Source organism: Tursiops truncatus, chromosome 10, assembly GCF_011762595.2.
Source record: "Tursiops truncatus isolate mTurTru1 chromosome 10, mTurTru1.mat.Y, whole genome shotgun sequence".
Taxonomy (NCBI): Eukaryota; Metazoa; Chordata; class Mammalia; order Artiodactyla; family Delphinidae; genus Tursiops; species Tursiops truncatus.
Genome location: NC_047043.1, coordinates 39,530,867 through 39,548,848, shown reverse-complemented (window position 1 = coordinate 39,548,848; position 17,982 = coordinate 39,530,867). Strand labels below are relative to the sequence as shown.

Here is a 17,982-nt window from a genome sequence, read left to right as displayed (position 1 = left end):
CTTTTATTGACAGTTATCTTTTGTTCCAACTACCTGGTGTTATTGCAAAAACTCCTATATATCCTGACTGCCCCTCTTCCCCTTGGGAACCGTTTTCTCAGTGTTATCTGAGAGGCTCTCTCCCGGGCTTGAAGTCCTAAGAACGTCTGCTGAATAAAACATAACTCTCAACTTTTAAGTTGTGCAATTTAGTCGACAATGGTGAAAGACAAGCACTGCCGAGAGTGGGGAGATGGAATCCTTTGCCTCTCTCTGCACTTGGGGACCAATGCGTTCAGGGAAGGGCTTTGTTTGGGTTGTGGCATAGACCCCAGGCACGCTCTGGGACCTGGTCTGAACTAAGGTCATGGTCGGCAGGCCTCTGTGTTTTCCTGGCTGTTCACTCACTGACATTGAGCCCCAAGGGGCTGCAGGCCCTGCCCTTGGCGAGATGCTGGCAGGAAAGGAGCTCCCGCCAGAGGAGGACACTGCATCCCATCGTGGGGGCAGAAGAGGCAAATGCCCTTGGGCTCTTAGGGGCAGTTTGAGCCCGTGCGAGGAGGCCGTGTGGCCGGATGGTGGGATTTTCATAAGGAGAGATAGATAGGAGAAGACCCCAAGATGTAATCTTGTGTCACCTGTGGATTTAGGTAGGGGGTTCTTGAATCCAGACTCCACCACTATTAGACGTGCGATCATATCCAATTAACATTTCTAGCCTGTTGGCCAGTAAACCTCATTGGATTGCTGTGAGGATTAGAAGAGGTAATTTGTATAAGGTGCTCAGGACACATGCTCCATAGTGTTTGCACTTAACCCATTTGTGTGCAGCATCAGTGCTGTGTAGAACCTCCCACCCGACAGAGAAACCCCTAAGGAAAGCATGGGGAGTGGTGACAAATGGAAGTAACACTGTGGTCTTCCTTCTGCCTCCCACTCCCTCTTTGTATTCCTTACACATGGATCATCAACTGCCTTTCCCAGACACTTACTGCTGGTCTCATAAGTTCCATTCTCTTTCTAACCCCTCCAATTCGGTTCTCGCCTTCCCCCAATCTCGCCTCCTCCCCTATGGTCCCGTTGCCCACCCACACCTTGTCTCCCCACCCTGGGTCCCTGGACAAGGCACCTCTGCCAGCGTTTGCATTTGTGCCACTTGCTCTATCACGGAGAATTTATCACTGGCCACATTGCGGGGGAAATGACAACCTCCGCTTGGTCAGGCTTCCGAGTTAGTCTCGCCATCTCCCCCGACTTAGCTGCTCCCACGTGGTGCGATTTCTCTCACCAAGTGTTGTTTTCCTTTCCTCTGCCTGTGTTTGCACGGAATACCATGAATTTGATATAGTGATTGCCTAACACATATACCACATAATAGTATTTTCTTTCTTTCTGAAGCACTGTTTGCATGACAAATGAGTTGGTAACATTTGTGCTTCTCCTTGCAGCTGTGCAGTTCAATATATAAAGAACGAGCCTTTCAGCATCAGTACTGGCCCCGTGTATTCTAAGAGGGCTTGAAACTGATGCTTAAACAAAGTTAATGTTACAGCATTTCGCAGAGTTACAGTATATTTCCACACAGTGGATCTCGGGGCGATTTAAAAAAATACCCAAATGGGGCCACCCCTGGGGTGGTCCCCAGTGTGGGCTTTGTCAGCTTTCCTTGTGTTTGGGGTCCCGGCTGCTGCTACATACACCCAGGGCCAAATGACCCCCAGCCCTCCCCCAGCCCCACCCGAACCCTGTTGTCTTCCCTTCAGCCTCGAACCCATCATGTTTGCAGCAGTGCCCTCCCTCCCCCCATCCCCCAGCGCTCCATCTCTGCCTCGCTGGGTCTAGCAGGCCTTTGGGGTAATGTGCCACCACTTACAGCATATTTGCCAATCATGCTTCCCTTCCCCATCCCTCCAAGAAGAAGCCTCACAATCTGTTTGGAAAATTCAGTCAGAAAAAACCTCATGAGGGACCTCCCTGGCCGTCCAGTGGTTAAGATTCCACGCTTCCACTGCAGGGGGTGCGGGTTTGATCCCTGATCAGGCAACTAAGATTCCTCATGCCGCGCCGCAGCCAAAAAGTTTTAAAAATTAAAAATAAGAAAATTAGAAAAAAGGAAAATTAAAAAAAAGAGAAGAAAAAAACCTCATTAAAAAAAAGAATAAAGAATAAAACCTCATGAGTCAATCATTCCTCCCATGTCTCGGGCCTCTGCATTTTCCTCCTGAACTCCCCGATCCAGTCTACCCCTTCCCTGGATTGATAACCCTTCAGGGTCCTCCTTCAACATTCTCCACCCCCAAAGCACTTTTACCAGCTTCAGTGAAGTCAGTTTGTTGCCCATCAGCTTTTATCCACGTGACCGTCCCCACACTTCTGACACTGACCCTTAGGTCTTCCCCTCCGAAGGGCTCCATCTTAGTGCTTCTTTGCCACCACTGCCTGTGTTGTGTTGGGAGCTGCCCACGAGGCCCCTTTGGGCCTTCTCAGATCTGCCTTTCTGTGTCTCTTCTAGTTCTGCTGCTGGGCCTGTCGAGTATGGGAACACACATTTCCAAGAAGAGGGCAATATCGCAAAGTCAACGGCTGTCCTGTGTGCCCTCCTTTCTCATCACTTTGTTGTGGTTTTTTTTTTAAGGTGAGCACCTCAGGCTGCGGTTGGTCTTCCTGATTTCTTAAAGTCAGAAGAGGGAAAACAAGCTCCAATATCTAAATCTACTGCGTAACCACATCCACACATTTAGTAGAGACGAGGGGCCGCTGGGAGGATGCTCTGGATTCCCAAGGGGCTGCCACGCTGCCTGCTGTCCTGCCGACCTCTCTCTGCCTCGGCAGAGCCTTATAATAATAACAGCCATAAATCTTTTAGTGGGTTCCTTTCTCATTCTCTTCCTGCGAAAAGCCCTGCACACATTTATCAGGTCCTTTACAGATGCTCCAGACCATGGACTTGCCCTTGATCCACCTTGTCCCCGGCCTCGTGCATCCCTCTTGGCTATTCTGGGCTTCCTTCGAACCATAGCATGGGTGGCGTCACACCGTGGTGGGGGCACTGGGAGAGTATGGTTGGAAAGGGGGACGATGTAGGTGCAATTTTTGGCTCAGATTTGGACTGGAACGGCCCCAGCTCTGCCCAGCATCTTGCTGCCTCATCTCAGTACCCTGACCTATCTCTCTAGGTCAATGAAGGGGCAAACAGAGTCACAGAAAAGTGTCAGAATGGGTTTAATGAGCAGTTAGGTTACCTGCTTTTCATCAGCAGCTGAAAATTAAACAAAACTCTCATTCTTTTGGCCACTTTCACACCTTGAAATCTGTGGGTAAGAGTTCCTTTAGAGGCATGGAATACATTCCCCAATGTCAATAATGAATTGTGTATGAAGAAAAACGTAATGCTTTCAGAACATTTTCTTTTGGGCTTTGTCCATGATTAGATTACACTAAATTATAGAGTACAGATATCAGGCAATTACTCTTTGCTTTTAAGTATTCAATTTCATGGCAAGTCCACGTAGCTCAGTAATTTTAAAATCACACCGACGTGGTTACCAAGAAAATACCTCATCATCTCCATCTTGTGAAACTAGGCTCAGGTCGCCCTATAATTACCCGTGGTCCTAAGTGTAAAAGTACATTCCAGATGAAAACGGGTAATCTGTAACTCTCTGTAATTGCCAGGTATCTGGAGAGACTCGTAGATTTTGCTGGATAAATCTCAGCCAGATGTTGAGAAGCTGCGTCCTCGCCCTACTGGTTCCTCTGGGCACTTTCCCTGTCTCTGATGCTGGCTGGGTCCTGGTCTAGGCATCCTCTAGCTTTAATCAAGAGTGTGTCTCTCTTTACTTCTGTTTTGTGAAAACATGGTCATTTTCTCCTTGGCTCAGTTCAGAACCTCCCCAAGCTATCCCCCGCCCCGACCCAGTTTTAATTTCTTCCAGGGCTGTGCATGTCCTGTAAGCAGTCGAGTCCGCTGTCCTGGAAACGGAGGCGCTCATTGGAGAAAAAGAATTATTTGAGCCGATGATGAGAAATCGAACCAGTGGCAGGAGGAGGAGGAAAACGAGAGAAGAAAGGGGCCGACATATCTAAACAGGCGGCCAGGGCGCTGTGCATAAAGAAGCAGGTGGTGGCTGGGTCCCCGTCGTGGCTCATTACTGGGAAGCACTTCAGAGGCCACCGGGTGAGGGTGGGGGACAAGTCGGCTGCAGCGCTGAGCTTTGAACCGGCCTGTTCTGCGGAACCGACAGCATCCTCACGCTTCCTAGGTGCTCTGCTTGCTGAAGCAATTCCCATTGAAAAAGATGCAGACCATCCGGGGTGAAATCTCCTAGGTGTCTCATTTCCCTCCATAGCACCCATTTCAACCCTCAGGAGCTTCGGGAAAATTCCCCAGAGGATGTTGGGACCTCCACACCCCGCCCCAGAAATGGGTGCCTCCTGCTGGGGGTGGGGGAAGGTGGTCTCACTGTAGGGGCAGATCTCGGCAGAGGGCGAGGAAAAGACGCAAAATCTGTGTTTTCCACAAGGAAAGAGACAGTGAACATTTTACGTTTTTGCTTCTTGGAGAGCGTTACTGATAACGGAGGAACTTGGTGGAAATTGGAAGGGCGAGGAGGAGTTCTGGATCCAGTTCCTCCAATCGCGTGCTTTATAGCTAGATTCCTGTGGCTTTTCCTCCCTTCATGTGCCCTGCTGCAGCCCTCTCTCCCCGTTTATTAGCGGGTGTCTGGGCAGCATCTCCCGGGATCCGGCAGCTGTGCTTGGGTTGATCAGTACGTGCACTGGAAACTGTGTGAACGTGCTGTGTGCAGGCTCTGGGTCCCGTGTAAGCTTCCTCGAGGGGCATTCAGAGCACCCCAAGCGAGGGTCCTTTTTAAGGGCTGGAGTCATCTTGTTCTGACTGTTATCCATGGCTAAGCCCTTGAAGTGGCTGAGGCGGGTGGCGATATGGAATGGGCACTGTTGTCTAATTGCTGGTAACCTATGCATGGAGCTTGGGTTCCTATATGGCCCCAGTTTATAAATAAATGAGCATTCATTAGCGTAAAATTAAATTAGAATGAAATTTCCCATCCAGTTTTGTTTAGAAGGCAGAAATAAAATGGGTTGGCTGTGTAATTTTGCCATAGATGCTGGAGCATGTAGTCACAAGGTGATAATAATAATAGTAATGTGCTTTTTGCTGGTGCCTCCGTCCCCAGATCTCAAGGCAGATATTACCACCTTGCTTTTGCAAAGGCTCATTGAGGTTAAAGGGCTAGCTGGAAGTTACCCAGCAAGGGGTTGAGCGCAGAGGCCTTAAAACGCTCTGGTCCATTAGACCTCGAGTCAGTAAACAGAAAATGGACGAGGATTCAGGAGGCCTGAGTTACTGTGCTTGCTCTGCCACTGACTCAGAACATGGGCCAAAGATGCCGTCTCTCCGGGACTCAGTTTCCTTACCTAGAACGGAAGGGCTGGCGCAAATCTTCCGATTCCGTGGGTCTCAATTAATATTTGCACACAGAACTTACAAAAGGCACATGCGTTGCTAATATATGCACCATTTATGGCCAAACTCTCTCTGAGCTTTATTATTTCCCTCTTTATGGCATGACCTGACTCTGACCTTTGGAAATTAAAATATTAAATAAAAGAGTCATTTCTGTATATTTCATGATTTATTTGCTGGAGGGGGATTTTCTTGGGAGACGGTGTTTTCCTTCCCAGCCCAGCAGATGGGCTGTGCAGATGGGCTCCCGGGGCCTCTCTGGATGGGGGGTGGGGGGATCCGAGTTCCATCCAGCTTCTCCCGCAGGTGACCTGTCACTTGGCTGCTGGAGAAAAGCAAAGGAAATTTGCAGCTCAGAAGTGTCATCAGGTCCATCTGTGAAACCGCCTTCTAAACCTGCCTGCAGGTCTGGGGAACGAGGGGAGGTCTGGCCAGACTCTCCCTCTAGCTTTCTCCATAGCCTGGGGCTAGTAATTTAACCTCTCAGTTCCTCCGCCCCAAACGTTTTCCCCTGGCCTTTCTCTTCTCCTCCTGGGGACTAGGAGAAGAAATTGGTGGCTGTTTGTCACATAGGACCTAGCTTTGCACAAGTAACTCAGGCCGACCTTGACCCGGGGAAGGCCAAATGGGGCTCAGGACTTTGATTTGCAGAATGGATGAGGGGGAAAAAATGCAGGCTTTTGTGGCATACTACGCCAGGGTTTCCATTAGAGTCACCAACCAGCCTCAGCAGCGTTCGGGGAGGGAAGGAACAGATCTGTGCAGGGGGAGGGGTCGGGGTTGCTGTCATTTGTGGTCCTCTGCCAGAAAGGCGTTAGAGAAAGGGGTCTGAGCCCTGGAGGCAGGGCCTGGAGACGCCCCTGGCTGGGGAATTGGGCCTCCCCAACCACCGGCAGCCATCCGAGGCCCGCCCCCTCGCCCCCTCCCCGTACCCCCACCAAATCTGTGATTAGGCTCCCCTCGGAGATGGGGTGGGGTGTGGGAGCTTGCGGTAGAAGGCAGCTTCAGGTTCTCAAGAGCAAAGCAGAAAAACAAATCACAGCCCCCAAACCCTGCTTGGCTACGCTGCAGGAATATGAACCCAGAGGCGCCCTGGCTCCGCTTACCCTTCTGGCTGGACAGCAGCACCTCAGGCATCAGACCTTTCAGGGTGGCCCGGTCCTTTTCCAGCTGCCTGGAGTTCATCCTCATGCCAATTTCCACGGGAGCAGTCAGCTGTGAAATAAGGCAGAGTTAACAGAAGGCAGAGTGCGCCGTTGACCCCTGGGTGCCCTACAGGTGGTTGGAGGGACCGCGGGGGAGCCGTGCCACTCTTCCAGATCCTCTGGGGTCCTCTGGGAACTCTGGCCCCTCTCCCCAGTTCTCACCTGGGGGCTGGATCCTGGAAGTTGCTGAGACCAGCAGGGAGGGAGGAGGATCAACCAGCCTCACCCCGGTGGGGGAAGCTGGGATCAGAGGAGGAAAGTCCCCTCCCCTTCTCCTGAATGATAATAGCTAACACGTGGGAGTGTACCAGGTGCCAGGTGTCACTCTAAATGCTTTCCGTAGGTTAAGCCTCTCAATGACCCTATGATGTAGAGACACTAATGGGGATTAATATCCCCATTTTGCAGATGAGGCAACTGAGGACAAAGAGGTCAGTTAACTTGCTCAAGGCCACACAGGTACTAAATAGCAGAGGGAGAAGTACACCCAGAGGGCCTGGCTCCAGGGTCCGTTCCCGGGACCCCCAGGCTACGCTTTCTCTAGCACCCTGGGGACACAGGTAAGACCCTGGAGGAGCTGTCTGGAGGCTCTCCACCAAGAGAGGTTGTTGGGGCAGAGCAAGGGGCTCCAACCGATCTCCCCCCCTCAGAGCTTCCTGGTTCAATGGTCTTGCCACACAAGCCAAGACCCCCTAACTCTCCAGAGACCCACGATGGAGGAGTCCCAGGCCTGCTCCCCCACCTCCCACCCGACACACCGGGGGTGGGAAATGGACTCAGGAGGCTGAAGGACAACCTTTGGGGCGGCTCTGCAGGCTGGCGGTTCCAGCCCTGCCTGTGCTGTTCCCTTGCTGTGGGAATGGTTTCCTTACTTTTAAAATGAAGAGGCTGGACTGGATGACCCAGAAAGGACCTCCTGGCCTGCATGTCATGGTTCTAAGGATAAGGAGAGGGGACAAGAGGTACCCACCCCAAGCCTCCTGAGATGTTACATCGGATATAACCTGTACTGTGGGAACCTCAGGGTCAGTGCCATAAACTCTGTCTCAGGTGCATTTTGAGGGCAATTCTGAGCGAGCTCCCCCTTTGCCAGGTGGAGGACTCGCTCCCGGCTCCCTCCTCTAGAGCCCAGGGAGCATTCGGGAAGGAAAAGAGTGCCCCCTCCTTCCTCCGCTGCAGTGACAGCACCGAGGTCACTCTCTGTGCCACATGTGTGACCTCACTGTCTGTGGACAGCATGCTGTGGGGACCCAAGGGGGTGCAAAGATCACTGGCCAGTGTTCACTGGGAGGCAGGAGGTGTGGAGTCCAGCTCTGTTCTGCCTTGACCACTGCGTGACCTTGGCAAGGCCCCCACTCTCTCTAGATATCAGTCTGCCAGTCTGCCCCACCCGCTTCCAGACCCCTTTACAGGAAAGTGTTCCACACTCAGCCCTGGGACTTCTTCTTTCTCCATCCACCCGCCCCGCCCCGCCCCGCCAAGGATCTCGCCTTGTCCTGGCCTGAAATTTTATATAATCGCTGATGACTCCCACATTTATGTCTCCAGCCCCAACTTTTCCTAAAGTCCAGACTTGCATATCTACCTGCCGGTGCAACATCTCCACCTGGGTGCCCAACAGGCATCTCACAGTTCACAGGTCCAGTTTGACCACCTGATCTTCCTGCCAACCTGAGCCAACCACAGGCTTCACCGGCTCAGTGAGTGGCAAATCCTTCCTTCTAGGTTTTCCAGCCAAAAACCTTGAAGTCAGTTTTTACTTTTCTCTTTTTTCACATCCTATATCCATTCTTTCAGCAAATCCTGTGGGCTTGTACCTCCAAAATATTTCCAGAATCTGACCACTTTGCTCTGCCTCCCCCATGACCACCCTGGGCTGAAGCGCTCTCTCTCTCTCTCCTTCCCCCTCTCCTCTCCCTTCCTCCCTCTCCCCCTCTCCTCTGGGCCCACTCCTGCCTCAGGGCCTTTGCACTGGCTGTTTCTTCTGCCTGGAAAGCTCTTCCCTCAGATATCCTTATGGTTCACTCCCTCCCTCTCTTCAGGTCTTTGCACAAACACCAGTCTACTCATGACACCTGCTCTGATCACCCTATTTAAAATTACCACCCACCCCTTCTCCTTTCCCTGTTTTATTTTCCTCCACATCACCTATCCCCACGTGACCTACTGTAAAGTTTGCTTATTTACCCTGCTTGCAGTCTGTTGCTGATGCTTCCAGTACCTTGTTTCTGTTCTCCCCGGGAGTGTGAGCTCCATGAGGGCAGAGGATTTATCTGTTTTGTCACTCTATCCCCAGTGCCCAGAAGCGTGCCTTGCACGTAACGGAGGCTTAGTAAGTGTTCTCCGTCTGAATAAATGAGTCTGTGAAATTGAAGAGTCCTACTAGACAAACTCAAGGCTCTCTCCAGCCCTGACAATCTGTGCATCCTCACTGGGCGCTCAAGGCCCTGGACCCTGTGTCCTGACGCAGTAGCTGTCTCCCGGCTCCAGTCTAGGGCAGGAAACGGCCCCCCGTCGTCTCTCCCTGAGGACCACAGCTGCCTTCTGACCGGCATCCAGCCTCCACTCCTGCCTCCTCCGTTCTTTCTGAGTCGGAGCAGATGACCTCCCTGCTCTGAACCCCCAATACCCTCCCAGGTATCTTGCCTGGCCCACCAGGCCCTGCTGGCCTCTTGCCCTCTCTCAGCACCCGCTGGGCCTCGAGGGCCTCCGACCCACCAGGGGCTTCCTGAGCCGGGCCTTTGCACTCCCTGCTCCTTCCTCTGGGGTGTTCCTTCTCAGCTCTTTGCATGGGTGGCTCCTCCTGATGCTTCAGGTTTCACATCAAATGTCACCTCCTCTGAGAGGTCTTCCCTCCGCTCCCCCAGCCAAAGCAGTGTCCCCAGCCCCACTGTCACTCTCTGCTCTGCCTCCTTATTTGGGGCCTAAAATGGTTTATTGTCTCATCTTCGGTATCTGTTTCTCCCTCCTAGGATAGAGCTTGTTGCCTCAGTGTCTGGTTCACAGAACATTCTGTGGTGGCCGGGGACCATCCCCCTACTGGGTTTCTCTGCATTGCCCCCCTGTCTGCTCGCCTTGGTAACTTCCTTTACTTCTTCCTCCGAGGGTTCTGCGGAGTCCAGAGGGCCCACCTCCTCGGACCTCTGCTGTACACTCAGGGATTTCTTTTGCCCTTCGTACCGCTCCTTTTCCTAGGGGTTGAGCACAAAACTGTACAAAACTCACTCTCCCTCAACCATCCATACGGCCCCTTGGAGTCTCTACCCAGAGTGCTAAGTGGCCTGAGCTCCCGCTCAGGCCGAAAGAACCCCTTTTCCCAGCACCTCTCACAGGGTGTCTCAGACACCCAGCGGCTTGACAACGGCCCTCGATTTGCCCGGCAACAAGTCAACCAGAAGAGGAATCCGTTCCTTTGTAGTTCAAACATTACACCCAGGTTGTTACTGTTAATTAAGTTAAATGCTGAAAATAATGGCTGCCCTTCCTGCGTATTAAGTGTGAAAATGTGTTTTTCTTAGCAAAGAGCCTATAAAAAAGATGGTGAGGGCGCCGTGGGGTGGCCCCGAAACTGGAGCCCCTGGGAGGTGATTTATGAGGCAAGACAGGGAGATGAATTATGGAGGAAGGAGTTTGCAGCTTCTTCATAAAAATGCCGGTGCCTGGCAATGATGAGGAGGAAAACCACAGAGCAGATTAACGCCAGGCGTCCTTTGGTTGCCACTTTGCCAGCTCGTGTAACACTGAGTTTGATTCTTTCTGTCCAGCCCCACATCTTGCCGGGCATCCTGCTTGCTAGGTCCCTGAGCACTGAGATCAGATACACCCCCATTCCTTTGGTTTCTCTGAGGACACTCTGGGGGTTCAGCTCTGGGCCTGCCCTGGGACATGGTGATTCTGGAACAGCTGGTCATCTTTCCTGCAGAGGGAGCCAAGTGGTGGACAAAGGTAGGTTTAGGGGAGCCTCTGTATCTCCTCCATCACTTTGCATGTGCACCCCTGAAGAAGGGGAGCTGGGTCCAGCCTGGCCTCTGTAAAGGATGCTGTTCACTGGGTGTGTGGAAACCTACCCTGGGACAGAGCGCGTTGCTACAGAGGCTGTGCCTCAGGGCCACGTGACCTCCCAGAGAACTGACTCAGTCATGGATCCCCGTTGGAGCCTTGGTCTCAGACACGTGGGACATGAACGTCCATGACTTCATCCCATTTAAAGAGAAACAGGGAATTCCCTGGTGGTCCAGTGGTTAGGACTCTGCACTCTCACTGCTGAGGGCCTGGGTTCGATCCCTGGTTGGGGACGTAAAATCCCACAAGCCGTGTAGTGCGGCCAAAAAAAGAAAGAGAGAAACAAAGGTGGCGAGACACTCAGAACTCCTTGATGTGTAAAGTAAAAGGTCCAGGGAGGCAGGTGCAGCAGCCCAGTTTTCCTTAGGCTCTGCTGCCTGAGTTCCATTAAGCCTGCCCTGTTTTCTTCTGGGCTCTAAAGAGAAGGAGGCTTTGGCCACCACTCCCCGGAAAGACACCTTCTTTCCCGCTCGGACATTTGCGCCCACCTGTCCTCCATCCTTCTCTCTCGTGGCCCTCAGCTCAGGTTCCCCTCTTCCGCACCAGCCCACCATGTTTTCTCCTGCCCTGAACTCAGCGCGTACCAGCAGCATTACTTACTGGACAATTAATCACATCCTGCCTTGTGACATCTCCCTTTTGTTTGCTGTTATTAGTGAATCTTTCATATGTTTGTGTCTTGGCTCCCGAGCCAGCTCCCTGAAGATGGGAGGTTCTGAGATTTCCTTGCGTGTCTGGCCTCTCACCCGGGGTGCGCTTTGTGATGCAGAGATGTTCCACAAATATTTATTGGCTTGTTAATTGAAAACTTCCCCTGAAGGATGGGCAGGGGTGGGAAAAGATGTCGCCCGTGGGAGCCACTGATACCTTTGTGGCACTAGTGAAAGAGTGGAAGTGGCCGGGGGTACGGCTGGGGTCTGGGGTTATCTGGGGTCCTGGTTTTTCATATTCGCCTCAGTGTCCCTGGCATAGCTGATTAAACGTGGGTTTACTGAAGGAACACTTATGCCTCAGAGAAACTAATGTGACTTCAGTGCTGAGCAGGGCTGTGGGTCAACTCGGCCACACTGGGGAGGCGGGCAGCCTGGGAATATCTTACCTGCATCCTCTGGACTTCGCCGTAGGTGAAGATGGGAATGTAGGCTTCCGTCTGGGAAGCCAGCATGGTGGCTGCATGCACCACCAGCAGAAAGGCCACGGCCTTGCAGGACAGCATCCTGGAGCTGGACGAAAACAGGGAGCTCCTGTCACCAATGTAGGGTACAGGGACAGGCTGCTGCGTCGGAGGCAGGAGCCCTCAGCTCTGGTCCATGGCCCACCTGGAGCTGTGTGATCCGGAGCAAGCCACTTACCCTGTCTGGACTTGGGTCTGGTGTGGGGCTGTACCAGAGGAACTCAGAGCCCCCTCTCTGCCCTAAGCACCCAGGAGAGGCTGCCCTGCCCCCTGCACACACCGGGGAAGAATCATTCCACGTGGCCCTTCCCTTTGTTACTGACGAGATCTCCTGGGGTCAGCTGGGCTAATGAAGCAGGAGGGACCCCATGTTGCAGATTAAAAAACTCTTAGATTGTCAGCAGAACCAAGCCCCAAGATCCAGAGAACCCTGCCTGCTCCCTGAGCCGATTAGGATGATAAAAGGGATGGACCCAGGCCCAGCTGATTCCAGCTCTGCCTGGGAGCACTGGGCCAAGACCCCAGGTCTAGAGAGGAAGGGCGCAGACCCTCTGCCCATGCGGAGGCAGAGCCAGATTGGAAGACTTCAGCTTGGAGCAGCATCTAAGAGCAGAGCAGGGTTCCCATCCCTCTGGGCCAGCACCAGCTCTGGAACAAACCCTTTCCCAGCTCCAGCGAGTCCAGCTGCCTGCTGGCCGCCATCCAGAAACAACTTCCTCCCTGTAACAACCCGCACCAATGCCACCAGTGCTGGCGAGGTGCCAGCGTGAGCATGTGTGAGGCCCTCCCACATCCTGGAAGTAGGTGTGTCAGGAATGGCTGGCGGGAAGGAGGGCTGCCAAGACACCAGGGAGCAGGTGGGCGTGAGGACCTCAGGAGTGCAGGGACTTGAGAGAGGGGCCGGGGCAGGATGGTCCTGTGGAGGGGGGCGTGGCCTGCTGGGCGCTGGCCTTGGTTGATTCCTTACCATTCCAAGCCCTCTCCCGCACACTCCTCATGTCCACCTGGGAGCAGGTGTGATCTAGGGAGTACAGGAGGCCTGGGGAGGTGAAGGGACCCATATGAAGGCAGCGGGGGCTGGAGGCCTGGCCTTCTGAGGCCCGGCGCTCGTCCTAATACGCTCTCCATGTGGCCTCTGCCCACAGAAAGGGGAGAAGGGCACCACAGCGGGCCGGCCCCTGGAGCAGGGAAGGGAGACCGGAGCAGCCTCTGCTGCAGCGGGGTTGGGGGGATTACAGGGTTCAGATAAAGAGCTTCTGGGGGTCACCTCAGGGCTCCCTTGGGCGGGCTGGATTCCATTGGGAGGAGAAGGTCCTGCCCCAGACTGGCCTCCAAGCTTCCCTGCAGGTCCAACTTCGACTCTCCCTTTGGAATCTTCCAAGATTCCAAGGCTGTGGGCCTGCGTCCTGCCTCTCCACTAGGACCCGTCTCCTTGGTTGTGTGAAGGCCCCTCTGCCTTCTTGTTCTCCCACTGCCCTGTCCTACTTGGTCTCTCCATGTCGCTAAAACTCCACGAGAAAGAACACGACAGCTCAGACAGCCAAAGCCCCCCATGCCGGCTGCATACAAATTCCCAGGAGGGTGGGACGGACCACCCACCCACTGAAGATCACGTCTCAGAAACTGAGGCCCTGTGCTCTGTTGAGGTAACAGAGCTCCCTTTCAGAGGACACAGCTGTGTCACATTAATGGTGTCCCATTTCCTTCACGGAGATGCTATGGGTCCCTTTTCATTCTGGTGTTCACATTTAATTCACTCCAGAAGAATCAATAAAAACTTTAAATTAAAAAAAGGCAAAAATCCAATTGCTGCTCATTTTCGTGCTCCAACTGGCAGCCGGCATGTCACCTACATTCATTTGCGTTCTGGGGAGCTCAGAATAGGAGCGAGGGCTTTTCATATGACGAGCTGCTGATTTTCCTTTTCCGTCACCGGGAGTGGGGCTCCAGGCTTCCGGCGCTCGGCTCTGGCTGAGGGGGCACCTGTCTCTTCTCTCTCTCTCCTTGAGGAAGCCTGGGCCCCACTAGTCTTGCCCAGCCGTGTCGTCTCCCTAGGGACCCAGCCTTTCCCCTTAACTTCCCGGGGCCAAGACTCCATGCCAAGTGGGATGGCCCTGCACCCAGGCCGGGCTCTGGCTTGGGTTCCCGGCCTGCAGTCGATGGCACCACCGACCCCAGACAGCTTCACTTTTGCCAGGATTTGCACCCCCTGCTCCTCCCTCCAGCCTGCACGCCTCCGGGCAGCCCTGCGCTTGCCCGCTGTGTACAGCTTTAACCCGTACGCTGGAAGCCAGCTCGGGGTACTCAGTCTGAAGCCCAGGTGGGTATTTGAAGGTGGCAGAGGGCCACAGGAGCGGGTCAGCTCACCCCGGAGAGCTCTGGACGGGGCGGGCTCGGCTCACATCCCATCCTCAGGCTACTGCTGATACCTCCCCCGCCCACCTTCTCTGGCTACTCACAGTGTGAGTGTGGTCTGAGTGGGCCAGGCAGAGCCTCTCTCTGCTTGTCCACTGGTGTCTGACTGGTCTGATGGGCCCTTATATACCTCCTGCCCTCCCTTTGGAGCCCATTAACCTTTGGCCATACCTTTGGGGGCTCTGGGTGGGGAGCCTGGATTCTTGAAGCTCGTGGAAACAATGGGCAGGGCCTGCCACGCTGTGGATGTCGGGCCTTTCCTGGAAGGCCTTTTCCTCGAGTGACAGGTTTGGTGGAGGTCAGCCCCTGCCCAGATGGCATTCTCCTGTCCACTTAGAGCTCGACTGCCGCTCAGAGGGTCATTTTAACAAACGCCCTTTCTTTTTGTTACTTAAATATATAATGTTGACCGTCTCCAGGCCACCCTATTGATCAGATTCTCTGTTGGCCTGTCAAAGTGCTGTACTAGGAAGATAACTTGTCTTTGGCCTTTCCCCTGAAGCTCCTCACAAAAGAAAGGACACCAGAGTGTGTGGCAGCATTTCAATAGATTAGGGAAAAGCAAATGGCAGTCCAGACCCAGGGCCGTGGAGGCCCAGAGTCTCCGTGGAGGGCCAGGGAAGGCGTAATGCTTTCAGTACAAAAGGTTTGTAGCCTAAATGGGGAGAAGGGACACCTACCCTGGAAATCTTTTGTGGTAATTGTGTCATTCAAATGGTAACTTTAAAAATATTCAAAGAGGGAAGAGGTGAACCTATTCTTCAGTCAGACAGGGCTGGCCGCTGCTGGCTGGTGCCCTTTCCAAATACAGTGGCGACTCTGGTACCACTCAGGGGACGCTCGGCACACGTGTTCTAATTAAATCTCAGCAACCCCATGAGGTTGGTGCTCCTATTTTCCCCATTTTATAGATAAGGAAACTGAAGCACAATTAAATCCCTCTTCTGTGACCCTACTGCAAGATCTCTTCATATAAAGGTCAAGGCTGGATGTGACCAGGTGTGGCAGAGGGTGGGAGCGGGGGCTTCTGGGATGCAGGACACACACAGGTGCAGAGGATGGTGGTGTCCCGGGAGGTCCACTGTGTGGCTGGAAAAGGGTCAGTCTGGGAGCCTTAGAAACCAAGTAGAAGGATTTAGATTTGATGGCGGAGGAAGCCAGGGGTCCTCACGGTGTCTTGAAGGGGATACAACAAACGTGTCATGGTGGAAGATCACTCAGTGTCTGGGTGTAGGCGTAGGAGCAGGGAGAGGCGGGGCTGGGAGACCACTGGGGAGGTGGCTGGGCAGATTGGTGTGAAGTCCCGAGAGTCTGGTGGGCAGAGGCCTTTCCCCAGGTGAACGTTGTTGGCCATTAGTGTCTTCCAGAGAGGCTGCCCCAAACATTCAGAAGCCCTGCTCCTCATCCAGGAACGCCTATCTTGTCGTCCTTCCATCAGCTCTGGCTTTTGTCCTCTGAAAGAAGCAAATGTTTGCAGTGCTTCAAACCCAACCCAGATAACCTCTAAATTCCCTGCTCAGCAGGGCTTCCCACCAGCTGGGGCTCTGTGTTCTATTCCAGATGCAAGGTTAGACCTCTTCCGGTGTGCTGGATTGGTGACACACTTGTGCATTGGGTCTCTGGAGTCTGAAATTTATCTTAGAGGAATTAGAGCTCAAAATGCCAGGGCTTGGAACTGAATTGCCATTTCTTAACCCTGGCCTGATCAGAGTCTCAGTGTCCCCGTTTCGAGAGAGACTTTTAAGACAAGGTCAGAGAGCTTGGTGGGGGCATAGTAGCCTGAGGGCTGTGAAGGAGCCCTTCCCAGGCTCAGGGAAGCTCGTGGGCTCCTACGGCATCTGCATCTCCAGCGTCTCGACCAGGGGTCAGTCAATATGGGTCAAATCCAGCTCGCCCTCTATTTTTATATAGACTTTGAGCTAAGAGTAATTTTTACATTTTTAATAATAAAAAAATCAAAAGAAGAATAATATTTAGTGACAGGTGAATTGATATGAAATTCACATTTCCGTGTCTATAAATAAAGTTTTATTGGAACACAGCCATGCTCATTCTTTGCTTATTGTCTATGGCTGCTTTGGGGCTATAGCAGCAGGGTTGGAATAGTTGAGACATTAATGCCCACAAGGCCAAAAATATTTATTATCTGGACCTTATAGGAAAAGTTTGCTGACCCCTGACCTCGACAGTGTCTGGAGTGTGAAAGCTGTTTGATACGTAATAAATATCAGCCAGACATCACACGTATCAGTTTTAAAAAAATCTCACAACAACCCAATGAGGCTGGTGTGGCTACTATCCCATTTTATAGGTGGGAAAACTGAGCTAAAACAGCTGCCCTAACGTCACACAGCTATTAAAATGGCAGGACCAGGGTTCAAACTCAGGAGTCTGGCTTTAGAATCCAGTGTGCTCTTTTGCCTCTCAGTATCTGATGAGTGAGCACGTGAATGTTTACAGCTGGGGAAAGCCCATAACAGTGGCCAGGTACAAATTCTCCAAACCTGTGGCTCTCTCCCTAAGCCATCTGCCTGGCAAGGCATCTGACTGTGACGCAGTCCCAGCTGACCAACTGGGACACGCATAGACGGTTCTCGTATGTTCTTAGGTTTGGAGAGACCAGATCTGGACCCAAGAAGAACTGCAGCTGGCAGGGGGTGGGGGGGCGCGGCAAGCCTGTCTGCCAAGCACGGGGGAGATGCGAAGCTATTCCTGCCCCCCGCCCCTTCACACTCTGCTGGGCCAGTCTGGGCTCTGGTCCAGAGACACCTTCAAGACACTCTGTCTGGGCTTCCCTGGTGGCGCAGTGGTTGGGAGTCCGCCTGCCGACGCAGGGGACACAGATTCGTGCCCCGGTCCGGGAGGATCCCACATGCCGTGGAGCGGCTGGGCCCGTGAGCCATGGCCGCTGGGCCTGCGTGTCCGGAGCCTGTGCTCCGCAACGGGAGAGGCCACGACAGTGAGAGGCCCGCGTACCGCAAAAAAAAAAAAAAAAAAAAAAAAAAAAACACTCTGTCTGAGAAATGATTAGGAGCCTGGAAACCGGAGACAGGCCTGCAATGAGGGATGGGGAGAAGGGAAGTGTTGGAAACAGTAAATAACCTGGGATCAATTTTCTGGGCGTAAATAGCATTATCCTGAATTGCTTCTGTGATTCAGTACTTCTGATCCAAGCAATTTGCAGTGCTACGCTATGATATCTGCAGTTTGGTGTGGAAGGAAGGCAAATCAGGGTTCATAAAGGGCTACGCCTCGTAGGGCAGAGAGGGATGTAGACTATGGGGGAGGGGGTGGGGGGGCTTAAGGTCTGCTATGGGGTCACAAACAGGGTTAGTGGCACCAGCCACAAGGACATGTCCCTCTTGGCGGCAGATCTTGTGGGTCGGCCCTTTAGGAACCGACTCAGCGAGAACAGGCCTGTTTTCCCCTAGCTGTCAGGTGCCTTGGCCTCGACGTGTATTTTCCACTGTCACGGTTACTGCTTCAGGAACGGAGAGGTGGCCGGATAACAAGCCTGATAACGACAACTTTGTCTTTATCATGTACACCGTCTCTCCCTCCAAATGCTCAATTAGTGGCTGTTTCTCCTGCTAGAAACTGGACAAAAATAAGATGAAGGCATAATCTGATGTTCTTCATTCTCCAAATGGGAATTGCCC

The 17,982-nt window shown here is 53.0% G+C and overlaps 1 protein-coding gene across 1 annotated transcript; it reads right to left on the bottom strand.

Annotated features, from left to right (window-relative positions):
• Positions 1-6,253: 6,253 nt before the first annotated feature.
• MLN (motilin) lies at positions 6,254-11,950 on the bottom strand. The gene is made up of 4 exons (XM_073810221.1): positions 11,834-11,950; positions 9,747-9,863; positions 6,532-6,682; positions 6,254-6,267 (listed from the first exon to the last, which is right to left on the bottom strand). The coding sequence occupies exons 1-4, from the start codon at positions 11,948-11,950 to the stop codon at positions 6,254-6,256; spliced, it is 399 nt and encodes a 132-aa protein (XP_073666322.1).
• Between the last annotated feature and the right edge of the window lie 6,032 nt (positions 11,951-17,982).

Bases quoted from the DNA above. Each gene is read 5' to 3' on its own strand.
- MLN (XM_073810221.1), bottom strand. From the start codon at position 11,950: ATGCTGTCCTGCAAGGCCGTGGCCTTTCTGCTGGTGGTGCATGCAGCC. The intron at 9,864-11,833 runs GTAAGATATTCC...CTCAACCCCTAG, and splicing joins GCGAAGTCCAGAGGATGCAG to GAAAAGGAGCGGTACGAAGG. The intron at 6,683-9,746 runs GCGAGCAGACAG...CTTATTTCACAG, and splicing joins AAGTAAAGGAAGTTACCAAG to CTGACTGCTCCCGTGGAAAT.